Source organism: Typopeltis vanoorti, chromosome 16, assembly GCF_054136105.1.
Source record: "Typopeltis vanoorti isolate ZY-2024b chromosome 16, IOZ_Tvanoo_1.0, whole genome shotgun sequence".
In the NCBI taxonomy this organism is placed as follows: Eukaryota; Metazoa; Arthropoda; class Arachnida; order Uropygi; family Thelyphonidae; genus Typopeltis; species Typopeltis vanoorti.
Genome location: NC_143564.1, coordinates 1,342,484 through 1,364,602, shown reverse-complemented (window position 1 = coordinate 1,364,602; position 22,119 = coordinate 1,342,484). Strand labels below are relative to the sequence as shown.

At 36.9% G+C, this 22,119-nt stretch overlaps 1 protein-coding gene across 1 annotated transcript in view; it reads left to right on the top strand.

The window, feature by feature from the left end:
• The window catches only part of LOC150097827 (isobutyryl-CoA dehydrogenase, mitochondrial-like), a 289,762-nt gene that overhangs the window by 44,340 nt on the left and 223,303 nt on the right, over positions 1-22,119 (top strand). Inside the window, exon 3 of the mRNA XM_090406597.1 lies at positions 3,077-3,246. Coding sequence (XP_090262723.1) covers positions 3,077-3,246 — 170 coding nt within the window. The remainder of the gene's footprint in view (positions 1-3,076; positions 3,247-22,119) is intronic.

The window sequence follows — 22,119 nt, the reverse complement described above, 5'->3', positions numbered from 1 at the left end:
AGAGCAAGCTAGGTTAGGACTCATTTAGTACTGACAACAGAAGTGCAGTATGAGCAGATATTAGAAATCAGACAAAGAAAAACCCCAGAGTTTTTTAGACGTGTGGCAAGTAGAAGGAAGATTGATTATGGTAAGACGATGTTAATGGATGAATGTGGTAGAATGGTAACTGCTGCAGAAGACATTGTTGAGGTATTCAATCAATTTATAAGGGTGTTTCATCCTCATCCCTGGAAACTGTATAAGGAGGGCGTGAGCAAGGAGAAGGTTCTTACATGGAGAGTGGTTGGTGAATAGAATACATTGCCCGAGTGTGATGTGAATGTAGACACATTGAATCAGTTTAAGGCACAGTTGGATGAGCTTTGTGTGTGACATTCATGCTTGGTATGATACTGTCATCACACACTCCTTGCATGCTACCTTCCCATCAGTTGTGCACTTTTTTCTCATCATCAGTCACTTCCTTCCATATACCGAAATTTATGCCTCTCGTTTTTTTCTCGTCTGCTACAATCACATTCAAAGAAGTCTTGTAATCTATGAGTGAGTGACATTTCCTGTCTGCTAATACTTGCTTCTCTTATTTATTCACATATGTATTCTCATCGTCTCTCCATGCATATATGTTGCACTCAGAGCATCATATTATTCTCAAAATCCACGCTGCTCATGTTATTTGCCTTTCAAAAAAAAAAAAGGCTTTTCTTAGCATGAAACAAATACTAATAAAAAAAAAAGTCAGCATAAATACACAAGAATGTGGCTGATGAATGATTATGTATTATTTTAAGGTGCATAATTATAAACCCAAAAACATGAACTGTTGCAAAAGCAATGGTTAAGACTGGAGCCTCTGGAGATGTGGTTACTAAGATGAATGAGCTGGATAGAAAAAGCTACATCAAAGAAGTACTTGAAAGCACATACCAAGAAAAAAAAAAAGAAAAGAAAAAAAAGAAGCTTACTGAATGAGAGCAAGAAAACAAAATTCTTTGGACCTACACCTAGAGAATGACTGACCAGTGTGATCATCACAGGAAAATTACAAGGAAGAGGAAGGATGTAGAGAACTAGATAGTCAAGGATGTAGAGAACTAGATATTCGAGGTACCATTCAAATCTTGAGAGATGTGAAGAAATGGAAAACCATCCAGCTGACTTCCAGATCTGATATAGCACCCATTTTCCATTGTGTTGCAGGTTTTTTGTTGAACATATAAGGGTTGTAAGGTTTGAAGGAGATCGAATGCTATATTTAAAGAACTCATTCTGCTTTTCCAAGCTACTCCAGATAGATGGCAATAGATTTTCTGTGATCTAAGTTTTGGGAGAAGAGTGTAGTTTTTTTTTGGAGGGAGGAAATCGAATTATTCTTTTCTTAGCTAATTTCTGTCCTTATCTGCTCACCAGAATACTTCCTTTTTTTTCTGCATTACTTGATCGTTCTAGCATTTGCAACATCTTGAGACCATGCCATTTATTTGGATAATGGTATTTAGGAGGAGGAAAAAAAACTATTATGGAGATGTTGATTTAAATCACAGAGAGACCGTTTTTGAAATATACCTCTGCAGCATTCCCTCATTATGTAACACTTATACAAAGCTTGGTTAATTAAATTTATTTTATTAAATTTATCTGTATATGTAATGAACACACACACACACACACACACACACACACACACACACACACACACACACACACACACACACACACACACACACACACACACACACACACACACACACACACACACACACAGAGAGAGAGAGAGAGAGAACAGTTTTGTTTCTGCTAAGAAATGGTATATTCTTAAAGAATTCATACAAGAGCTTCAAATTTAAGTATTATATTATATTTATTTAAATACTTAGCTTACTATTCTATTTAATCATATCTATAAGGTCTGATCATAAAAGTATTAAGATGACTGTTTCTCTGCGTTTCTTTTACTCTTCCTATATATATAGTTCATGTATCAGTGTGACTGTGGAAAAGCTGCTGCTTGTGTAAAGATTGTTTTGTATGTTGCCTTGCTTTGCCTCAGTTTTTTTTTTTTTTTTTTTGTTGTTGTCAGAATTGGAAACTGGTTTACTGTGCATCGCACCTTGTGATACCTGAGATTTACAGAATTGCACATGTGCATAGATGCATTATGTTTTAATGAAAAACTGATATCATAGCAATTAAAAACATGAAGCACATAATCAAATGTCAGTATTATTTGATGATACTGTAAACCTTATGAGAGTTTTTAACTGTTACTGTAATTTAAAGAATGATGACATTAATTGAAGGGAGATATTCTGGATGCTCTTCAAATATGCAGACCTGTCTAAAATGAAGAATCACTAATCACTGATGCTGAGTGGGGAAATAACAAACGAATAACCATCTGTGAAATAGTGGAAGTAATAGAAATTCTATGCCACGTGTAACCAGCCATGTTAACCAAAGAGTTTTGGGATGAGTCATCCAAAACTCTTTCATTTTGCGACTTATGAACAAGAGTAAATTGAAAGTCACCGTGTATCGTCTGATTTGCATCACTGCATGTAAACTTCAGAAGTTTCGTAAATGGTAACAGAACATGAATTTACAGATAGGACAGTACAGCCAAGTAACTGTCACTGGTAAATGTTTTTATTGTCATGTTAAACAAATATACCAGGTGTTCAACTGATTAAGAATCATTCAGCAAATAAAGAATAGTTCTACAAGTTTTGAACTATATGTTCAATGCATTATACTCATGTGTTTGAGAGCCTTAAATGGTAAAACATTTGATACTATTAAACAAAATGTGATAAGGGAACATCTAGCAAGAGTGATATCATTTTTGAAAAGTGCTTCCATTGGTTACGGGAATAAACTGCACATAGAAATGGAACCAGTTTTGAAGGAGATTAGCAGAATCTGAAAGAACATTTTGATTTTTATAGTTTCATTCTTCTTATTCTTGATATCTTATTGATCGGATCTTGTATTACTGGTAATCAGAGATTCAGAATGCATTATCTGTAATATTGCTTTTATTTATTTATTTATTTTTTAATATGTATATATTAAGGAGATATTTCCAGTTGAGATCATGAAAAAAGCAGCTCAACTTGGATTTGGAGCCATATACATTTCAGAAGAATATGGAGGTTCTGGTATGTCTCGGATAGATGCTTCTATCATATTTGAGGCCTTATCTTATGGTTGTGTGAGCACTACTGCATATATCTCCATCCACAAGTTAGTGGTACAGTATTTATTTTAATGTTATGGCACTTCTCAAACAACGAGTTGCAAACTCCTTGTTTGAAGAAGGGGTTGGGAATGTAAGCAAATTTCTTAGGGTTGAGGGAAATATAAAAGCAAGGTTTTAATATTTTTTCTTTAATAAGAAATTAACCTTTATGTTCTTAAGTCACATTTGCAAAGTTCTTAAAATAATGTATAATTTTCTTTTTGAAATATTGATACTAAATTTATAACATATTTTTATTAGTGATATCAAAGAACAGAATTTGCTATTAGCTCTTAAGCATACATCAGAAAATTTCTTTTAAGCAAGCTCTTAGTGAGAATACCACTTATATATTCGTTACAAAAATAGTCTGTTATCTTCTTATGGTACTATCTTCTATCGAAGGTCAATGACCATCTTGGCGAACAAACTGCGTTCTTGCATTAATCGGAGCAGTTGTGCACTGCTCTTTCCTATCCACGTCTTGAAGTTGTCAAACCATGATATTCATTTTCTTTCTCTAGTTCCTTTGCCATCAATTCTTCCTACCAAACTAGTTTGTAGAATTTGGTATTTGCTGTTTCTCATGATGTGGCCAAGATATGATGTTTTCGTTTCTTGATTATTTGTACAAGATCTTTAGCTTTGCCAATGGATTTTAAAACATCTTCATTGGTAATTTTTTCTGTCCATGATATCTTTAGCATTCTTCTGTATAGCCACATCTCAAAGGCTTCAATTTTCTTCATGGTTGTTGCCTTCAATGTCCATGTTTCAACTCCATAGAGCAGAATAGACCACACGGACCACACGTAGCATTTCAGCATTCGGCATCTGACTGCCATGTTCAGGTCTTTATCGCAGAATAATGTTCTCATTTTCATGAAGGATTGCCGTGCAACTTCAATCCTTGTCTTTATATCTATTTCAGGATCTCACCTTTCATTAAGCCAGCAACCAAGATATTTATCTCTTGACACTTGATTGATATTTTTCCCATTGAGTGTCAGTTTCATTGATGTGGTTGGATGTTTGCTGATGACCATGTATTTTGTCTTGTTGATGTTTATATTTATTCCCATTCTATGGCTTTCTATGTATACTCTGCCAATGAGTTTTTGGAGGTCCATAATGTTAGGGGTGCTTAAGGGTCAGAGCTGTATAACTGAGAGGAGACCTCCACATAGCCTTTAAAGGAATGCAGAGAACCAACCAGGGCTTCTGACCTAATGTCCAATCCTCCCCTTCTCGTGGTGCACCCTGTTGGGTATCTACCTGGATACTGAATGAACGAGGATGGGCTGGTAATTTGCGATTTAGCCGACCAAATTGTATTCTTATTGGCTTAATTCAACCAACATAGAAAATGATGGTACAACATGACAAACTTTCATGGTGGCTGGGTCGTCGCCCGGTTAAACAAGGCCACCGTTGTTTTCGCCAGGGAACCAGGGTGAACAGCAAAAAGTCAGCTACTGGAACAAATCGGAAAACACACCCAAAACTCAACATCACCAGAGTTAAAGATTGGTACTATCAACATAAAAAGCCTGAATGGCAAAGAAATGGAGCTAGCAGAGGAATTAGATAAGTACCAGATTGACATAATAGGGGTGACTGAAACAAAAAAAGGCAAAAACTGGTGAGATCTTTCTGAGCAATAAATATAAAATGTTATATTCAGGCAATGACAATCAAAGAAAAGAAGGAGTAGCCATAGCATTCAACACAAAATATGAGGCTCATCTTCTTGAATGGCAGTCAGTGTCAAGTAGAGTGATTTGGGCAAATACCAGAATGGGGAACTGGACAATGAGACTTATTTGTGCCTATGGTTCCACAGAAGGTTCTACAAAGGGGTAGAAGTGGAGGAATTTTTTGAACCTTAGAGAAAGTAACTGACACAGTGAAAAAGTAATTGTTTGTCCTTGTTGGAGATCTAAATAGCAGAGTAGGAAGTTATTGTCAGACATACAAAAATGTTTTGGGAAAATTTGGAGAAAAGAGCAGAGCTAATAATAATGGCAAATACCTGTTGGATTTCTGCTCAGGACATGGACTGGTTATTACTAACACCATGTTCCAACATAAAAATGTGCACAAATTCACATGGAGAGAAGAGGCAAGGAATAAGAAAAGTCTCATTGACTATGTTATTGTTGATAGTGATGTTTTCTCCCTGGTGCAGGACACCAGAGTGTACAGAGGATTTGAAATTGGAAGTGATCACTATTTAGTCTTGAGCAGGATAAAATTGAATTTCATATTGAAAAGAATGACATGTAAGAAAGTTTTAAGGCGAATAAAAGTTGAGCAGCTCTCAGATGTGAAATGTAGACTAAAATACACAAAGATTATTGAAGAAAAAATGAAAGAGTTTGAGAACAGGAATCAAACCTTGGAGATTCAGTGGCAAGCCTTGAAGAAAACCCTGATTGATTCAGCTAGAGAGGCATGTGGTGAAGTTGTCTGCATAGACAAATTAGACCTCCATGGTGGACACAGGAAGTTAAAGAGGCAGTGAAGGAAAGGAAGAAAGCATATCAAAAGTTCCTGGCAAATAAGTCAGCTTGTGCTCTTAGAGAATACAGAGACAAATGTACTAAACACTGTGTAAAACTAGCTAAACAAAAGTCATGGGAGGACTTTGGCAAGAACATAGAAAATAAATATCAAGAAGGTGGCAAAATATTCTGGAGGTTGTTGAAAAGCTTAGGAATGGAGGAAAGAGTGTTGTAAAAGGAGTTAGAGATGATAAAGGTGAAATGAAAATGGGAGAAAAAGATATTCTTGAAGTATGGAGTAATTGCTTTGAAAATTTGCTGAATGAAACAAGCAGTGCTGACAGAACAGTGATAAAAAACACTGACCAGGCATGCAGTCAGGAATAAATACATATCCATACTTGAAGTAGAAAAAGCCATCAAAGGCTTGAAATGTGGAAAGGCAGCAGGAGTAGATGATATTCGACCAGAAATGCTGAAGTATGGTGGTATAAAAGTCTTACAGTGGCTGCACTGCATAGTTCAGAATGCCTGGACAGAGGGACGAATTCCCGATGATTGGAGTAGAGCTCTCATTGTACCCATATATAAAAAGGGAAATAAAGCTGATTGTGAAAATTACAGAGGTATATCCCTACTGAATGTTCCTGGTAAGATATATGCAAGTATACTTGAGAAACGGTCGAGAAGAATTGTGGAAGAAAAGCTTGGTGAAAAACAAGCTGGATTCAAGTCAAATAGAGGCTGTCAGAATCAGATCGTCACTTTACGATAAATAGTGGAGAAATCATGGGAATATAACAACGATCTGTATTTAAGTTTTGTCGATTTGGAAAAGGCATATGACAAGGTGCCAAGAGAGAAGCTATTCAATACGCTACAGTTATAAGGTGTCAATGGGGCATTACATCAAGCAATACTTAGTCTTTATTTGAGTTGTAAGTCAGCAGTTAGAATGAAGGAAGTACAGAAAGATGGTTTAATGTTAAATCTGGTGTGAGACAAGGATGTACATTATCCCTTCTGTTATTCATTATCTATATGGATCACATTATGAAGGAAAGTGGCATTAAACATGATATCAAAATTGAAGATGTTAATGATAGCTCTTTGCTTTATGCGGATGATGTTATACCTCTAAATAAATCCACAAGTCTGCAAGATTCTCTGACTAAATTGAATAACTGTTGTAATAGATATGGTATGAAGGTCAGCAATAAAAAGACAAAGACAATGAAAATAGGCAGAATCATTGAAAATGTCAACTGTGTTGTGAATGGAGAACCTGTGGTACAAGTAAAACATTTCAGTTACTTAGGCACGATTTTTAGTGAAGATGGTAAATTAAATATGGAAATAGACAACAGAATCAACAAAGCTGGTATGGTAGGAAGTCAGTTGATTAAATTCATATGGAATAACAGAGAAATTAGTCGCAAACACTAAATTAGCTGTATACAAGACAGTGTTCAAACCAGTTTTAACTTATGGATCTGAGAGCTGGGTCAGAAGTAAAACACCTGACCAAAGACTAGAGACCGCAGATATGAGAGTCCTGAGAAAGATTAGAGGCATGAATAGATGGCATCAATGGCAATATCATATTAAAAACGAGGATTTTTGGAAAGAACTTGACATGGTCGGCATCCAGGAATGCATTAGCTGAGCTATTCTCAGGTGGTATGGTCACTTAAACAGAATGGGCGAGGAAAGATTAGCAAAACGAGTGTTCTCTGCCAGGCTGGCAGGAAAACGACCCAGAGGAAGACCAAGATATAGGTGGATTGATACGGTACAATGTGCCTTAGTCGATAGAAATATAAGATCTGATAATGATACTATTGGAGTCTTCACAAGTAACAGATTTGAAGGAAAATTGTAGATAGGAAGTTAGTAATGATGTAAATTTTTCATGTAGTACTATCATATCCTGTACACCCCTTGAGGGTACATGTCAGGAATTTGATGATATGTTATCTGTAATCAGCATGGTGTTATCTGCATATCGTAGGTTGTTAACAATCTTTCCATTTATTGCGATTCCCTCTGAACATTCTTCCAATGCCTTTTTAAAGATTACCTCTGCGTATATGTTGAACAAGAGTGGTGAGAGCATGCATCCCTGTCTCACTACTCTTTTGATGTTAATATCACTGGTGGTAATGTTGTCTAATTGAATGGTAGCTGACTGATTCCAATACAGATTTCTTATTAGTCATATGTCTTGTTCGTCTATCCCTATTTTTGAAGAACTTCTATTGAGTTAGTATGTCTGACTTTGTCGAATGCTTTTTCAAAATCTATGAAACACGTAAAGACAGATTTCTGTTTTTCTGTGCATTTTTGTATCAATTTTTGGGCACAGAAAAGGGCCTCTCTAGTGCCAAAACCATTACAAAAGTCGAATTGTATTTCAATTAGTGTTTCTTCTCTTTTTCTATAAATACGATTCTGAATTACTTTCAGAAATATTTTTAATATTTGGCTCATTAGACTAATAAGTCAGAAGGAATTCGCTTTGAGTTTTTTTGAGATAGTGATAAATGAAGATTTGAGCCAATCTGATGGAAATTCATCACTTTCATATATTTTATTAAATACTTTTTCAAGAAGCTTGATGTTATCTGGTTCTATTAATTTTAAAAATTCTGTTTGCACACCATCTGGTCCACTGGCTTCTCCTGTTTTACTTAATCTTATAGCGTTTTCTATTTCACATTTCATAATTGCTGGTCCTTGAATGTTATCTTTTATATTTATAGGCTTCTGTCCAGTATCACTGAAAAGTTCTGTTACATATTTTATCCAAATCTGTGCTTTATTTTCTTCTTCTAGAACTATTTTTCCACTTTCATCTCTAAGAGACACTGTTTGCTTTTTTCTGAGTTTTCCGGAAATTTCGTTGATTTTCTTATACAGATTGAAATTATCATGTTTCTTCTGAAGCAGTTCAATCTCAGTACATAAATTCTTCATCCAATTTTCCTTGGCTTCTTTTATTTTTTTCTAACGAGTGTTTCTGTATATCTTACTAGGTCTTTGTTTTTGTACATTTCTCTTGTATCAATAAGAGAAAGAATCTCATTTGTCATCCATTCCTGTTGTTTTACATTATTCACATAACCTACTTCTTCAATACTTGTTATGATGGCATTCTTTAAGTATTCCAAAGAGATTCCACTCTTTTATTTTCTTTTATGAATCTGTTGTAATCGCAGGTTAAGCGATTACAACAGATTAATCAATTTTCATTTAATTGATTTTCTACATCAATTTTCTTTTTCTTTTGTGATTTTTTAGCTGATTTTAATCTAAGATGTATTTCTGCAACTGTGGGATTGTGGTCTGATGAGATATCTGCTCCAGGATAAGTCTTTGCACTCTTTATACTGCTGTGGAATCTTTTATCACTATGTAATCAATTTGATTTCTGACAATGTTATGAGATGATTTCCAAGTGTACAGTCTTCTGGGTGGAAGTTTAAATCAGGTATTTGCTATTTTTAGATCTTCTTCCTGACAGAACTGGACAAGGCGATCTCCTCTATCATTTCTGGTGCCTAAGCCATGTTTTCCAACAATTTCTCCATCACCCCCCTCTTCCCACTTTTGCATTGAAGTCACCCATCACTATGTTTATATCATGTTTCTTTGTTAGGTTTTTAATCTCTTTTAGGTGTTCATAAAACTCTTCAACATCTTCTTCACTTTTGTCAGCTGTGGGTGCATAAACTTGGATGATATTTATACTGCTTTATTTTTATTTATCTTTATACTGCTGTGGAATCTTTTATCAGTATGTAATCAATTTGATTTCTGACAATGTTATGTCGGTTATTTTGAGACGATTTCCAAGTGTACAGTCTTCTGGGTGGAAGTTTAAATCAGGTATTTGCTATTTTTAGATCTTCTTCCTGACAGAACTGGACAAGGCGATCTCCTCTATCATTTCTGGTGCCTAAGCCATGTTTTCCAACAATTTCTCCATCACCCCCCCCCCCTCTTCCCAAGTTTTCATTGAAGTCATCACCCATCACTATGTTTATATCATGTTTCTTTGTTAGCTTTTTAATCTCTTTTAGGTGTTCATAAAACTCTTCAACATCTTCTTCACTTTTGTCAGCTGTGGGTGCATAAACTTGGATGATATTTATACTGCTTTATTTTTATTTATCTTTATACTGCTGTGGAATCTTTTATCAGTATGTAATCAATTTGATTTCTGACAATGTTATGTCGGTTATTTTGAGACGATTTCCAAGTGTACAGTCTTCTGGGTGGAAGTTTAAATCAGGTATTTGCTATTTTTAGATCTTCTTCCTGACAGAACTGGACAAGGCGATCTCCTCTATCATTTCTGGTGCCTAAGCCATGTTTTCCAACAATTTCTCCATCACCCCCCCCTCTTCCCAAGTTTTCATTGAAGTCATCACCCATCACTATGTTTATATCATGTTTCTTTGTTAGCTTTTTAATCTCTTTTAGGTGTTCATAAAACTCTTCAACATCTTCTTCACTTTTGTCAGCTGTGGGTCTATAAACTTGGATGATATTTATATTATCAAGGTTTCCCTTAAGTTGTAACAGCATTATCCTTTCAGAAAATGGGATCCAATTTATTACTGATTTATTGATTTCTTCATCTACTATTACGGCTACACCATGTCGATGTTTGTTCTCGTCATTCCCAGAGTAATACGTTGTCATATTATCTTGTTGATACTTTCCAGATACTGCCCATCTTGTCTCGCAAATTCCCAAAATCTGGATGCCCAGCTTCTTCATTTCTCTTGTGGCATTTCTTAATTTGCCAGCTTCATATAGAATTCTGACATTCCAAGTTGCAATTTTTAAAAGTGGACACCATTTTGAGGCCAGAGATTCTTCGCACCCCTGTCCCATTTAAGGGACGCCGGGAACTTGGGACCAATTGTAAGAGTTTGCTCGCCATGGTGGTTGTTCTGGAGATAAGGTAGAGCAGTAGTTTCTCCATTTGCTTTCTGCTCTGCAGTATTACAGACATACACAACATAATCATATTGCCATCTGCAAATCTCTGATCACAAGCTTTTCTTTTCTGTCATCATTTGGCTTCAACCTTGTGTCAGTACTGACAATGCTGTTTCCCACTGTCAGGGGCAGTGGCCCCAGCATTTGCTTATTTAATGGCGGCACTACTCGCCATGTCACCGAGTTGTCATTGGGCTTTGTGAGGTTTTTAAGTGAGACAGAGTTGCCACTTCTGCTCCCCCACGCCCTGATAGCTCAGCCGCTGTTGGTCCATGGCTGCTTATTTGCCAGATTGCTCTGCTTATATCACAGCTAACCTCCATATCTGAAGGCTGTTCCCTGATCCGCCACCTGGGGACACACCCGATAGTAGTCAGCTTTGCCCCGGGCTGTTATACGCTTGTTCTAAGCTGTTAGAAGTCTGTTATAAGTTTTTAATATTCACGATGTTTAACAGATTTTTGTAGAGTCAAACCACGTTTCAGTTATTCAAGAAGTGTCTGCGAAATATAATGTTTGTTTATGTTTGGTAATTCCAAGAATGTAATTTTTAATTTACAATTATCATTTCCTAGGTTATGTGATTTTCAGTGAATGCTTTTAATGCAAAAGGTTTGTTTTTCTTTCCTAGTAGAATGCATTATTTCTCTCTCTCTCTCTGCTTATTATTCTATAGAATTTTTTTATTCTCCTCGATCTTCTCATTTTGCAGACAGATTCTAGTTGATATATGAGGCATAACAGGGAATTTTATTTGGCATATTGTACTAATACACAAATGATACACTCAAAAAATATAGCAAAATATTCTTAACATCCTTCCTAATATCATTTTCATTTATGATTTAGCCATTTTATACCATCTTTTCATTTCCCCTCAAAGTTCTCATGTCTTTGGTCTCTTAATCTTTTATCAGCTGTTTTATTTCTAATCTGACTCTCAGAACCTTAAGTTAAAATTAGTTTGAAGCTATCTTTTATACTGCTAGTTTAGTGGTTGGCTAATTTCTTTATTTACACCATTTAATCATAGTGTCTCGAACCTTTTCTTTTCGATATCATGTCACATGCCTTTTTCAGAATTAGCTATTTATCTTCTGTCTCCTTACCAAAGCATTCCCATGATTTGTTTAGCTACATTTATGTCGCTCTGCTTTCTTTCATATTTCTATATATCTATTCAGAGTGCATGCTGATTTACTACCAAGTAAATCAGCATACACTCTTCTTTCTACCTTTAACAAAATTACATTTTTAATGCTATAATTTTCTGAATTCTTTTAGGTAAATCCTAGTATAGACAATTAAAAAAAAAAAAAAAATCCAGCAAAGCTTACATGGTAATAGAACTGCCCCTATGTCCAATCCAGTATACTAGTATTTAGTTATAATTCATTTAAATTAAAATTTTTATGCATTTCAGTTTAGTTTATGTATTAATGAGAAAGTTATTAAAGCATGTTTTTCAGGTGTGAAGATCATCGAGATTAGTGAAGCTGTTAGTTTGCAGAGGAGAGAAGTAAGAGAATCGAATGTTTCACGCAGCAAAAATTATTATTTGAAAGGTGAGAAATATACAAAGAGATAAAATATGAAATAGTTGCTAATAGCAGCAAATTAGAACAATGTCAGAAACAGCAAGAAAGATTGTCAGTCTGCTGCTACCTTGGTACAACAGGATTAAATTGAGAAAGGCCATGGTGTAATGACTCAATGAAAAGATTGTACAGAAGGAAAGGTGTACAGTTTATGGATGCATGGAGTGAATTTGATGGATGAAAGAACTTGTATATTATTACTATTATTACTATTATTACGGGCAACTCCAGGGAGTCATTAGACTCATCGAGGGAGGCCCCAAATCATATTCATCACAACTATTTGACATTCACACAGTACCTATCATACCTCGCCTTAAACTCATTCACTGTCACAGCATCCACCACAGACTCAGGGAGCGCATTCCACTCATTCACTACTCTAAAAGTAAAGAACCCAGCTCTAACACCTTTACTAACCACACTTTTGCCCAGTTTCCATGGATGTCCCCTAGTCCTCCCACAACCAGCCCTGTTCTCAAAAATATCTTCTGAATTAATTTTATAGAAACCCTTCAGTAATTTGAATGTCTCAATCATATCTCCCCTCCTCCGCCTATCAACCAATTTTTGCAACCCACAAATCCTCAACCTGTTCTCATACGGTTCATTCCACAGACCTGCTATCATCTTGGTCACTCGCCTCTGGATCCTCTCCACCTCTCCCCATCAAGAAGAAACCTAGGTGACCAAATCTGAGCACAGTAGTCTAGATGGGGTCTTATCAAGGCTCGATACAGAGGAACAATAACCTGCTTGTCTCTGCTTGTCAACGTATTCTTCAGCAACCAAGTGATTTGATGAGCTGATTTGGCCACTTTTGCAATGTGTCCCCTAAATTTCAATTCCTTATCTACCAACACTCCTAAATCTCGTGCCTCATCAATTTCCTGGAGCACGGTTCCACCAATGCTGTAAACTGCCTCCAATCTTTTCACCCCAAAATGCATAACCTTACATTTTGCCACATTAAACTGACATCCATTCTCCTTAGCCCAGACCTCCAATCTATCCAAATCATCCTGCAAAAATTTGACGTCATCTGCATTCACTATTGCCCTACCCAACTTCGCATCATCCGCAAACAAATGAACTGTTCCTCTCAGATCCTTTCCTATATCATTTATGAACAAATTAAACAGCAGTGGTCCAAGAACAGATCCTTGTGGCACACCACTAGTCACAGGCCGTCTTGTGGACTCTACTCCTGAGTAAACCACTCTCTGATATCTCTCCGTCAACCACCCTCCTATCCATCTCACCAACCCTATGTCCATCCCCATATGCCCCAATTTACTGATTAGAATTCCATGTGGTATCCTGTCAAAGGCCTTGGCAAGGTCCAGTAGAATCACCGTAAACCCATTACCCTTATCCAGTTCAGCCGTCACTGTGTTATAATATGTGAGCAAGTTACTGAGGCATGACCTACTCTTCACAAAACCATGCTGTCCCCAATACAGTATCCCATTTTCTTCTATCCAATCTTGTATTTTCCTCTTGACTATTTTCTCTAAGACCTTGATAATGATTCCTGTTATGCTGATTGGCCGGTAATTTTCAACAGCAGCCTTGGAACCACCTTTGTGCAGTGGAACTATTTTCCCCTCTTTCCACCCCCTTGGGACTGACCCAGTCCTCAGGCTCAAATTAAACAAAATGGTCAAGGGCACTGACAATTCTTTGGCCGCTTCACGTACGACACGAGCTGGTATACCATCCAATCCCACAGATGTATTGACATTGAGGTTCTGTAATAGACTAGTTACCTCTACTTCATTCATCACAATTCCAGTATAAGCTGTTGGTTCTTCCATTCCTGCAAAGTCACCACCTGGGTGATATACTCTTGCAAAGTGCTCGCTCAGTAATTCCACAATCAACTGATTCAGTTACCTCCCTACCCTCAGCATTTTTTAAGATCATTCTACCATGAGCATTTTTCCTTTTACTTGCAACATATTGAAAAAACTGTTTGGGATTCTCTTTAGCCTGCGTGGCCAATTTCCTTTCGTAATCTGCTTTTGCTTTTCTTACCACCCTTGTTACCATCCTGGCCTGAGCTTTATACTGTTCCTGCGCCTGATGGTCACCCTTCTCCTTAAAATTCCTCCACAATTGTTTCTTTTTTTGCAGCTCAAGCTTAATAGTGTTATTCATCCATTTAACCCCTAATTGATTTATTATTCGGACTCTTGGTATACAGTCAACCATTGCCTCCTGCAAACAGTTCTTAACCACCTCCCATGCACTATCAACATCCAGCCCTTGCAGTTTTACATGCCATGGCATTGAGCCAAGCACACACCTAAGCTTGTCATACTTACCAGCCCGGTAATTCCACATGTACCCTGTCTTAATTGTAAATTCGACTCTTTTAGCCACCTCCCAAGTCATGACTTTATGGTCACTCTCACCAATTGGTGGCAACATGGTCATGTTCATTACAGCCACATTCTCGGTTGCAATTACTAGGTCCAGCACTCTCTGCCCCCTGGTATTTTCCAATACATGTTGCCGTAGGTAGTTGTCCCTTAATAACCGCATAAAATCCAATTCCTTCCTCCCATGTGCCCTCTCCTCTTTCCAGTCAATGTTACCATAATTGAAATCACCCATAATAATTACCCTTCTTCCACTCATTTCTTCTATTTGCTTATGCATACTATCCCCACCATCCACTCCATCACCCGGTCTATAGCAGCACCCAATTGTATATTTTGTTCTGCTGGATTGTATCTCACACCAAACAGCCTCAAATGCGCTTTTTTCCCCATCATGCAGTTCAACTTCTATACTCCTTGGCTGAAGATCATCAGCAATCATCAATAACACTCCTCCCCCCTTTTTATTCACCCTGTCACTCCTGAACACGCTATACCCGTCGCATTCAATCCCACCAGCTTTATCATCTTCTGTCAGCCATGTTTCACTAATACCGACAACCTCTGGCCTGGAAGTGCCAACCATGGCCAAAAACTCTTCCTTCTTGTTCCTAATACTCCTGGCATTAGTGTACATGAATCGCAGAAGCCCATTTGTCCCATCCTTACTTTGATGCCTTATACTAACTATCCCATTCTGATTTGTTGTCCGTCGTACTCGCTCGGGCATAATATACTCATTCATACACTTAACTGTCCCCCTAAAGTCAGCATATCTACTCCCCCCCCCCCTTAATAAATCTAGTTTCCCTGAGTCTGTACATCCACTTCCACTTCATTCATCAACACTCTTTCAAGTCTCCGTACACCAACTCCATTCAAATGCAATCCATCCATCTTATATAAGTCCTTTCGCCCATCGAACTCATTCCACACATCCACAAATTCCACACCACTCTCCATGCATAACCCACGCATAAAGTCATTGGCAATTATGGCCCTCCTTCTAAACACTTCACTGTCATACCGCGGTAAGATACTCACCATCCTAACTCTCTCACTCTTCTCTTTTGCTACCTCAAACAACTCCCTTACATCCTCTATCATTTCCATTTTGTCCTGTTTCAAATCATTCGTTCCTGCCACGATTATCATCTCTTTCACCCTCTGTTTTTGCAGTCGAATAGATTCGCTGACGTCCTTTATGATCGCACCCGGCTGGTACGACTTCGTTAAATTCTCAATTATTACGCCTCTTAATAGCGAATCCCCATACAGCACTCGCTCCTTCATTTTATTGACGTTTGCAAACATTCTATTATTTGCCGTCGCAGACTTCCGCCGGTTATTTGTCGGTACGTTCAACACACATTTTTCCATACGCTCCAGTTGTCGTTTAGCTCTGTGTATGGCACCATTCAAACGGGCAATTTCGCTACTCGCATTTATCTCACCATTTTCATTATCGATCAAATCATCCATTCTTTCTGTGTTTCTACCTTCAATTACATTTTCGGCGACGCTCTCACACCTATCTGGCACTACCACGCAATTCTCTAGCACACCGCCATTTTCTACATTCTGACTATCGCTCACGATATCGCTCTCGACACACGAAACACGCTTGAAGTCCTCATTCTCTTTACACTTTTTACACATATTAACTCCACTATCACTTTCTAACCAGACTCCCACCGCTCTTCGCAAGGCATACATCTCACAGACAGCACATTGCATAAATTCGTTTACATCAATACTCTTAAACAAACATGGCGATCTGGCCGCCATTTTTTTCTTTATCGGTGCCATGTGTGCGCTATCTTTTCTTAAAAATAATAATTAAAATAACAGAAAACACGCAAAAATTGTACAGACATACCAAGAAACAAAAGCAAACAATACTACTTAAAATTCTAGTAAAATATCTAATGTTAACACAAAATAATACTAATCTTTTCAGGAGCTCTCAACAACCTGACGATCTAATCAGTGCGACACCAAGCGGTCAATGCCTGACAGCACATGCCTGATGGACTGCTTTGAATGGTTTTGGAGTTTAATGTTTGGAGAGAGAGATAGTGTTATTCGATGAAAGGTTGAAAGTGCAAAATCAGAAAAACTAGAAGTATTGGGGGGATGCAATCAGATGGTGGATTCAGACACCCCTGAGACAAATCATTGCATGTGCAGAAATGATTATGCAATACAGAATGCAGAATACAATACTGAATGTCATTTCCTTCAACTATTGGTCATAATGGTGTGTTTCTTCATCATCAAATTCCTGACATGTACTCTCAAGGGGTGTACAGGATATGATAGTACTACATGAAACTTACATCATTACTAATATCCTATCTACAATTTTCCTCCAAATCAATCTATTACTTGTCAAGATTCCAACATTATCAGATTTTATATTTCTGTCTTCTAAGGCACTTTTTATTGTATCAATCCATCTATATCTTGGTCTTCCTCTGGTCTTTTTCCTGCCAATCTGGCAGAGAACACTTGTTTTGCTAATCTTTCTTCTCCCATTCTATTTAAGTGACCATACCACCTGAGATTAGCTCTGATAATGCATTCCTGGAAGCTGACTATGTCAAGTTCTTTCCTAATATCCTCATTTTTAATATGATATTGCCATTGATGCCATCTGTTTACACCCCTAATGTTTCTCAGGACTCTCATATCCGCGGTCTCTATTCTTTGGTCAAGTGTTTTATTTCTAATCCAGCTCTCAGATCCATAAGTTAAAATTGGTTTGAACACTCTCTTGTATACAGCTAATTTAGTATTTTGACTAATTTCTCTGTTATTACATATAAATTTATTCAGTTGACTTCTAACATACCAGCTTTGTTGATTCTGTTGTCTATTTCCATATTTAATTTACGATCTTCACTAAAAATTGTGCCTAAGCAGCTGAAAAATGTTTCACTGGTTCTCTAGGTTCTCCATTCACAATGCAGTCCATATTTTCGATGTTTCTGTCTATTTTCATTGTCTTTGTCTTGCTGTTGCTTATTTTCATATCAAATCTATTACAACAGTTATTTAATTTAGTCAGTGATCTTGCAGACTTGTAGCAGATTTATTTAGAAGTATAACATCATACACATAAAGCAAAGAGCTGAGATTAACATCTCCAATTTTGATATTTGGTTTAATACTGCTTTCCTTCATAATGTGATCCATATAGATAATGAATAAGAGAGGGGATAATATACATCCTTGTCTGACACCAGATTTAACGTTAAACCATCTTCCTGTATTTCCTTTAATTCTAACTGCTGACTTACAACTCAAATAAAGACTAAGTATTGCTTGATATAATGTCCCATTGACACCATACAACTGTAGTGTTTTGAATAGCTTCCCTATTGGCACCTTGTCATATGCCTTTTCCAGATCTACTAAACTCAAATACGTATCCATGTTATATTCCCATGATTTCTCAACTATCTGTCGTAAAATGAAAATCTGATCCTGATAGCCTTTATTTGGCCAGAATCCAGCTTGTTCTTCACCAAGCTTCCCTTCCACAATCCTTCTCAACTGTTTCTCAAGTATACTTGTGTAAATCTTACCAGGAACACTCAGTAGAGAAATACCTCTGTAATTCTCACATTCAGTTTTATTTAATTTCCAAAAAGCTGATTGGAAGGGTTTTGGGGAAGATCTTGGCCGCTCCATAGAACAAGTCCCTCCAAACCCTCAAGAGTATCCCGAATTCATAAAAATACTAAGGAAAATTTCCACCAAACATCCCCCGAGGATGCTGCACAAACTACATTCCAGGCTTTTCCAGTGACATACAAGCCCAGTATGCTGGTTACTTACAACTTTACAACTCCAACCCCTTCTCAGAAGAGACTATCCAGGAAGGAGAAAAATTATGTTCCAAGATGGCAGAGGAAAGGCGTTCCTCAAGGAAAAAAGAAATAGAAGCCCTTGATATGACCCATAGTAGCAGAAAGGCATGGAACTCTATCAATAGAATTAGGAAATATTTCACTAACCCATATGAGCATCCACAGATAACAGCTAATCAAATTCCACCAGCTCACCAGCTGCTGCTAAATGGAAAATTTCCTAAGAAGCACCCAAAAAATAAGCTACTTAGAACCTATTAAAACCTAGAAAATCTGCCGGCCTTAATGATGTATGTAGTGAACAGATTAAACATTTTGGAACCAGGACTAAAGAGTGGTTATTAAACGTATACAACATTTGCCTCAGAACCCTAAGGATACCAACTATCTGGTGACATGCCAAAGTGGTGTCCTTTCTGAAACCAGGAAAAACTCGAATAGAAGCAAAAAATTACAGACCTATATCACTATTCAGCAACCTCTTTAAACTCTATGAATGATTAATTTTGAATAGGCTACAACCCCTAATCGAACCCCATCTTATTGCTGAGCAGGCTGGTTTTAGACCAGGCAAATCCTGCACATCACAAATTCTCAATTTCACTCAGTATATAGAAAATGGTTTTGAGCAAAAACTAGCCACAGGAGCAGTCTTTGTAGACCTAACTGCAGCATATGATACCATAAACCATCTCACACTCAGAAATAAAATATACAGAATAACTAGAGAATATCACCTTGTCCTCCTGATCCAATTACTCTTAGAAAATAGACGCTTTTCGGTAGACCTGGGGGGGGGGTAGGAAGAGCCGCTGGCATCTCCAAAAAAATGGCCTCCCCCCAGGGATGTGTTATCACCATTACTTTTCAACATTTACATCAATGATCTCCCCCATCTTTCCAGTAATTAGACATTTTATCTATGCTGATGTCCTTGCCATAGATACTCAATCAAAAAATTTCAAGTCCATTGAAACTACCCTATCACTTGCCTTAAATAGTCTAACCACATATTATAGTTGCAATCAACTAAAACCAAACCCATTGAAAACTCAGACTGGCCTTTTCCACCTTAACAATAAGCAAACCAACAGGAAGCTACAGATTTCTTGGGAAGGCTCTAATATAGAACATTCCTGGAACCCAATCTACCTTGGTGTGTCTCTTGATTGCACCCTCTCATATAAAACACACATAGAAAAAACAAAGGCAAAAGTGAATGCAATTGTATATATAGAGTGAATTGTATATAAGTTATGTATAGTATCCTTTTTTTACATCATCATCATCATCATCAAATTCCTGCTATGTACCCTCAAGGGGTGTACAGGATATGACAGTACTACATGAAAAAATTACATCATTACTAACTTCCTATCTACAATTTTCCTCCAAATCAGTCTGTTACTTGTCAAGACTCCAACATTATCAGATCTTATATTTCTATCGTGTAAGGCACTTTGTACCGTATCAATCCACCTATATCTTGGTCTTCCTCTGGGTCGTTTTCCTGCCAACCTGGCAGAGAACACTTGTTTTGCTAATCTTTCCTCTCCCATTCTATTTAAGTGACCATACCACCTAAGATTAGCTCTGCTAATGCATTCCTGGATGCTGACAATGTCAAGTTCTTTCCTAATATCCTCATTTTTAATATGATATTGCCATTGATGCCATCTGTTCACGCCTCTAATCTTTCTCAGGACTCTCATATCTGCGGTCTCTAGTCTTTGGTCAAGTGTTTTACTTCTGACCCAGCTCTCAGATCCATAAGTTAAAACTGGTTTGAACACTGTCTTGTATACAGCTAATTTAGATAAATAAAACAGCTAAATAAATATAAATAATACAGCTAATTTAGATTAAATAAATAAAAAATGATGGTACAACATGACAAATTTCCTTTTTTTACATATTTAATTATTCCCTGTATAATTCACCTACCAAATTTAAGCTGTTTTCATTTGTAATGTATCCTAATTTGTTATAAATAATGTTGTACCACTTCTTACTACTGTACCGCTTGTGTTTGGATATGAAATAAATAAATTCAGTTTTATTTCCTTTTTTATATATGGGTACTATGAGAGTTCTACCCCAATCATCTGGAATTTGTCCCTCTGTCCAGGACTTCTGAACTATGCAGTGTAGCCACTGTAAGACTTTTATACCTCCATACTTGAACATTTCTGGTCGAATATGATCTACTCCTGCTGCCTTTCCAGCCAACAAAAGCCTGAAAGGCTTTTGTTGGCTTTTCTACTTCAAGTATGGATATGTATTTCTGATTGCATGCCTGGTCAGTGTTTTTTACCACTGTGCTGTCACTGATTGTTTCATTTAGCAATTTTTCGAAGTAATTACTCTATACATCAAGGATAACTTTTTCTCCAATTTTCATGTCACCTTTATCATTTCTAATTCCTTTTACAGCACTCTTTCCTCCATTTCTGAGCTTCTTCAACAATCTCCAGAATATCTTTCCACTTTTTTGATATTTATTTTCTATGTTACCAAAGTCTTGCCATGATTTTTGTTTAGCTAGTTTTACAGTGTTTAGCTTTTTTACATTTGTCTCTGTATTCTCTAAGAGCACAAGCTGACTTATTTGCAATGAACTTTTGATATGCTTTCTTCTTTTCTTTCACTGCCTCTTTTACTTTCTGTTTCCACCACGGAGTTCTGATTTTTCTATCTTTGCAGACAACCTCACTACATGATTCTCTGGCTGAATCAAGCAATGTTTTCTTCAGGGCTTGTCACTGAATCTCCAAATTTGGTTCTGTTCTCAAACTCTTTCATTTTTTCTTATAATGTTTGTGTATTTTAGTTGTGTAGTTTACATCTGAGAGCTGCAGCTTTTATTTGCTTTAAAACTTTCTTACATGTTCTTATTTTCAATATGGAATTCAGTTTTATCCTACTCGTGACTAAATGGCGATCACTTCCAATTTCAAATCCTCTGTACACTCTAGTGTCCTGCACCAATGAGAAAACATCACTATCAACAATAACATAGTCAATGAGACTTTTCTTATTTCTTGCCTCTTCTCTCCATGTGAATTTGTGCACATTTTTATCTTGGAACATTCTGTTAGTAATAACCAGTCCATGTTCTATGCAGAAATCCAACAGGTATTTGCCATTATTATTAGCTTTACCCTTTTCTCCAAATTTTCTGGAAATATTTTTATATGTCTGACAGTCATTTCCTACTCTGCTATTTAGATCCCCAACAAGGACCAACCTTTCATTTTTCATTGTGTCAGTTGCTTTCTCTAAAGCCTAAAAAAATTCCTCCACTTCTACCTTAGTAGAACCTTCTATGGGACCATAGGCACAAATAAGTCTCATTGTCCAGTTACCCATTCTGATATTTGTCCACATCACTCTACTTGATATGGCCTGCCATTCAAGAAGATTATCCTATTTAGTGTTGAATACTATGGCTACTCCTTCTTTTCCTTGATTATCATTGCCTGAATATAACATTTTATATTTATTGCT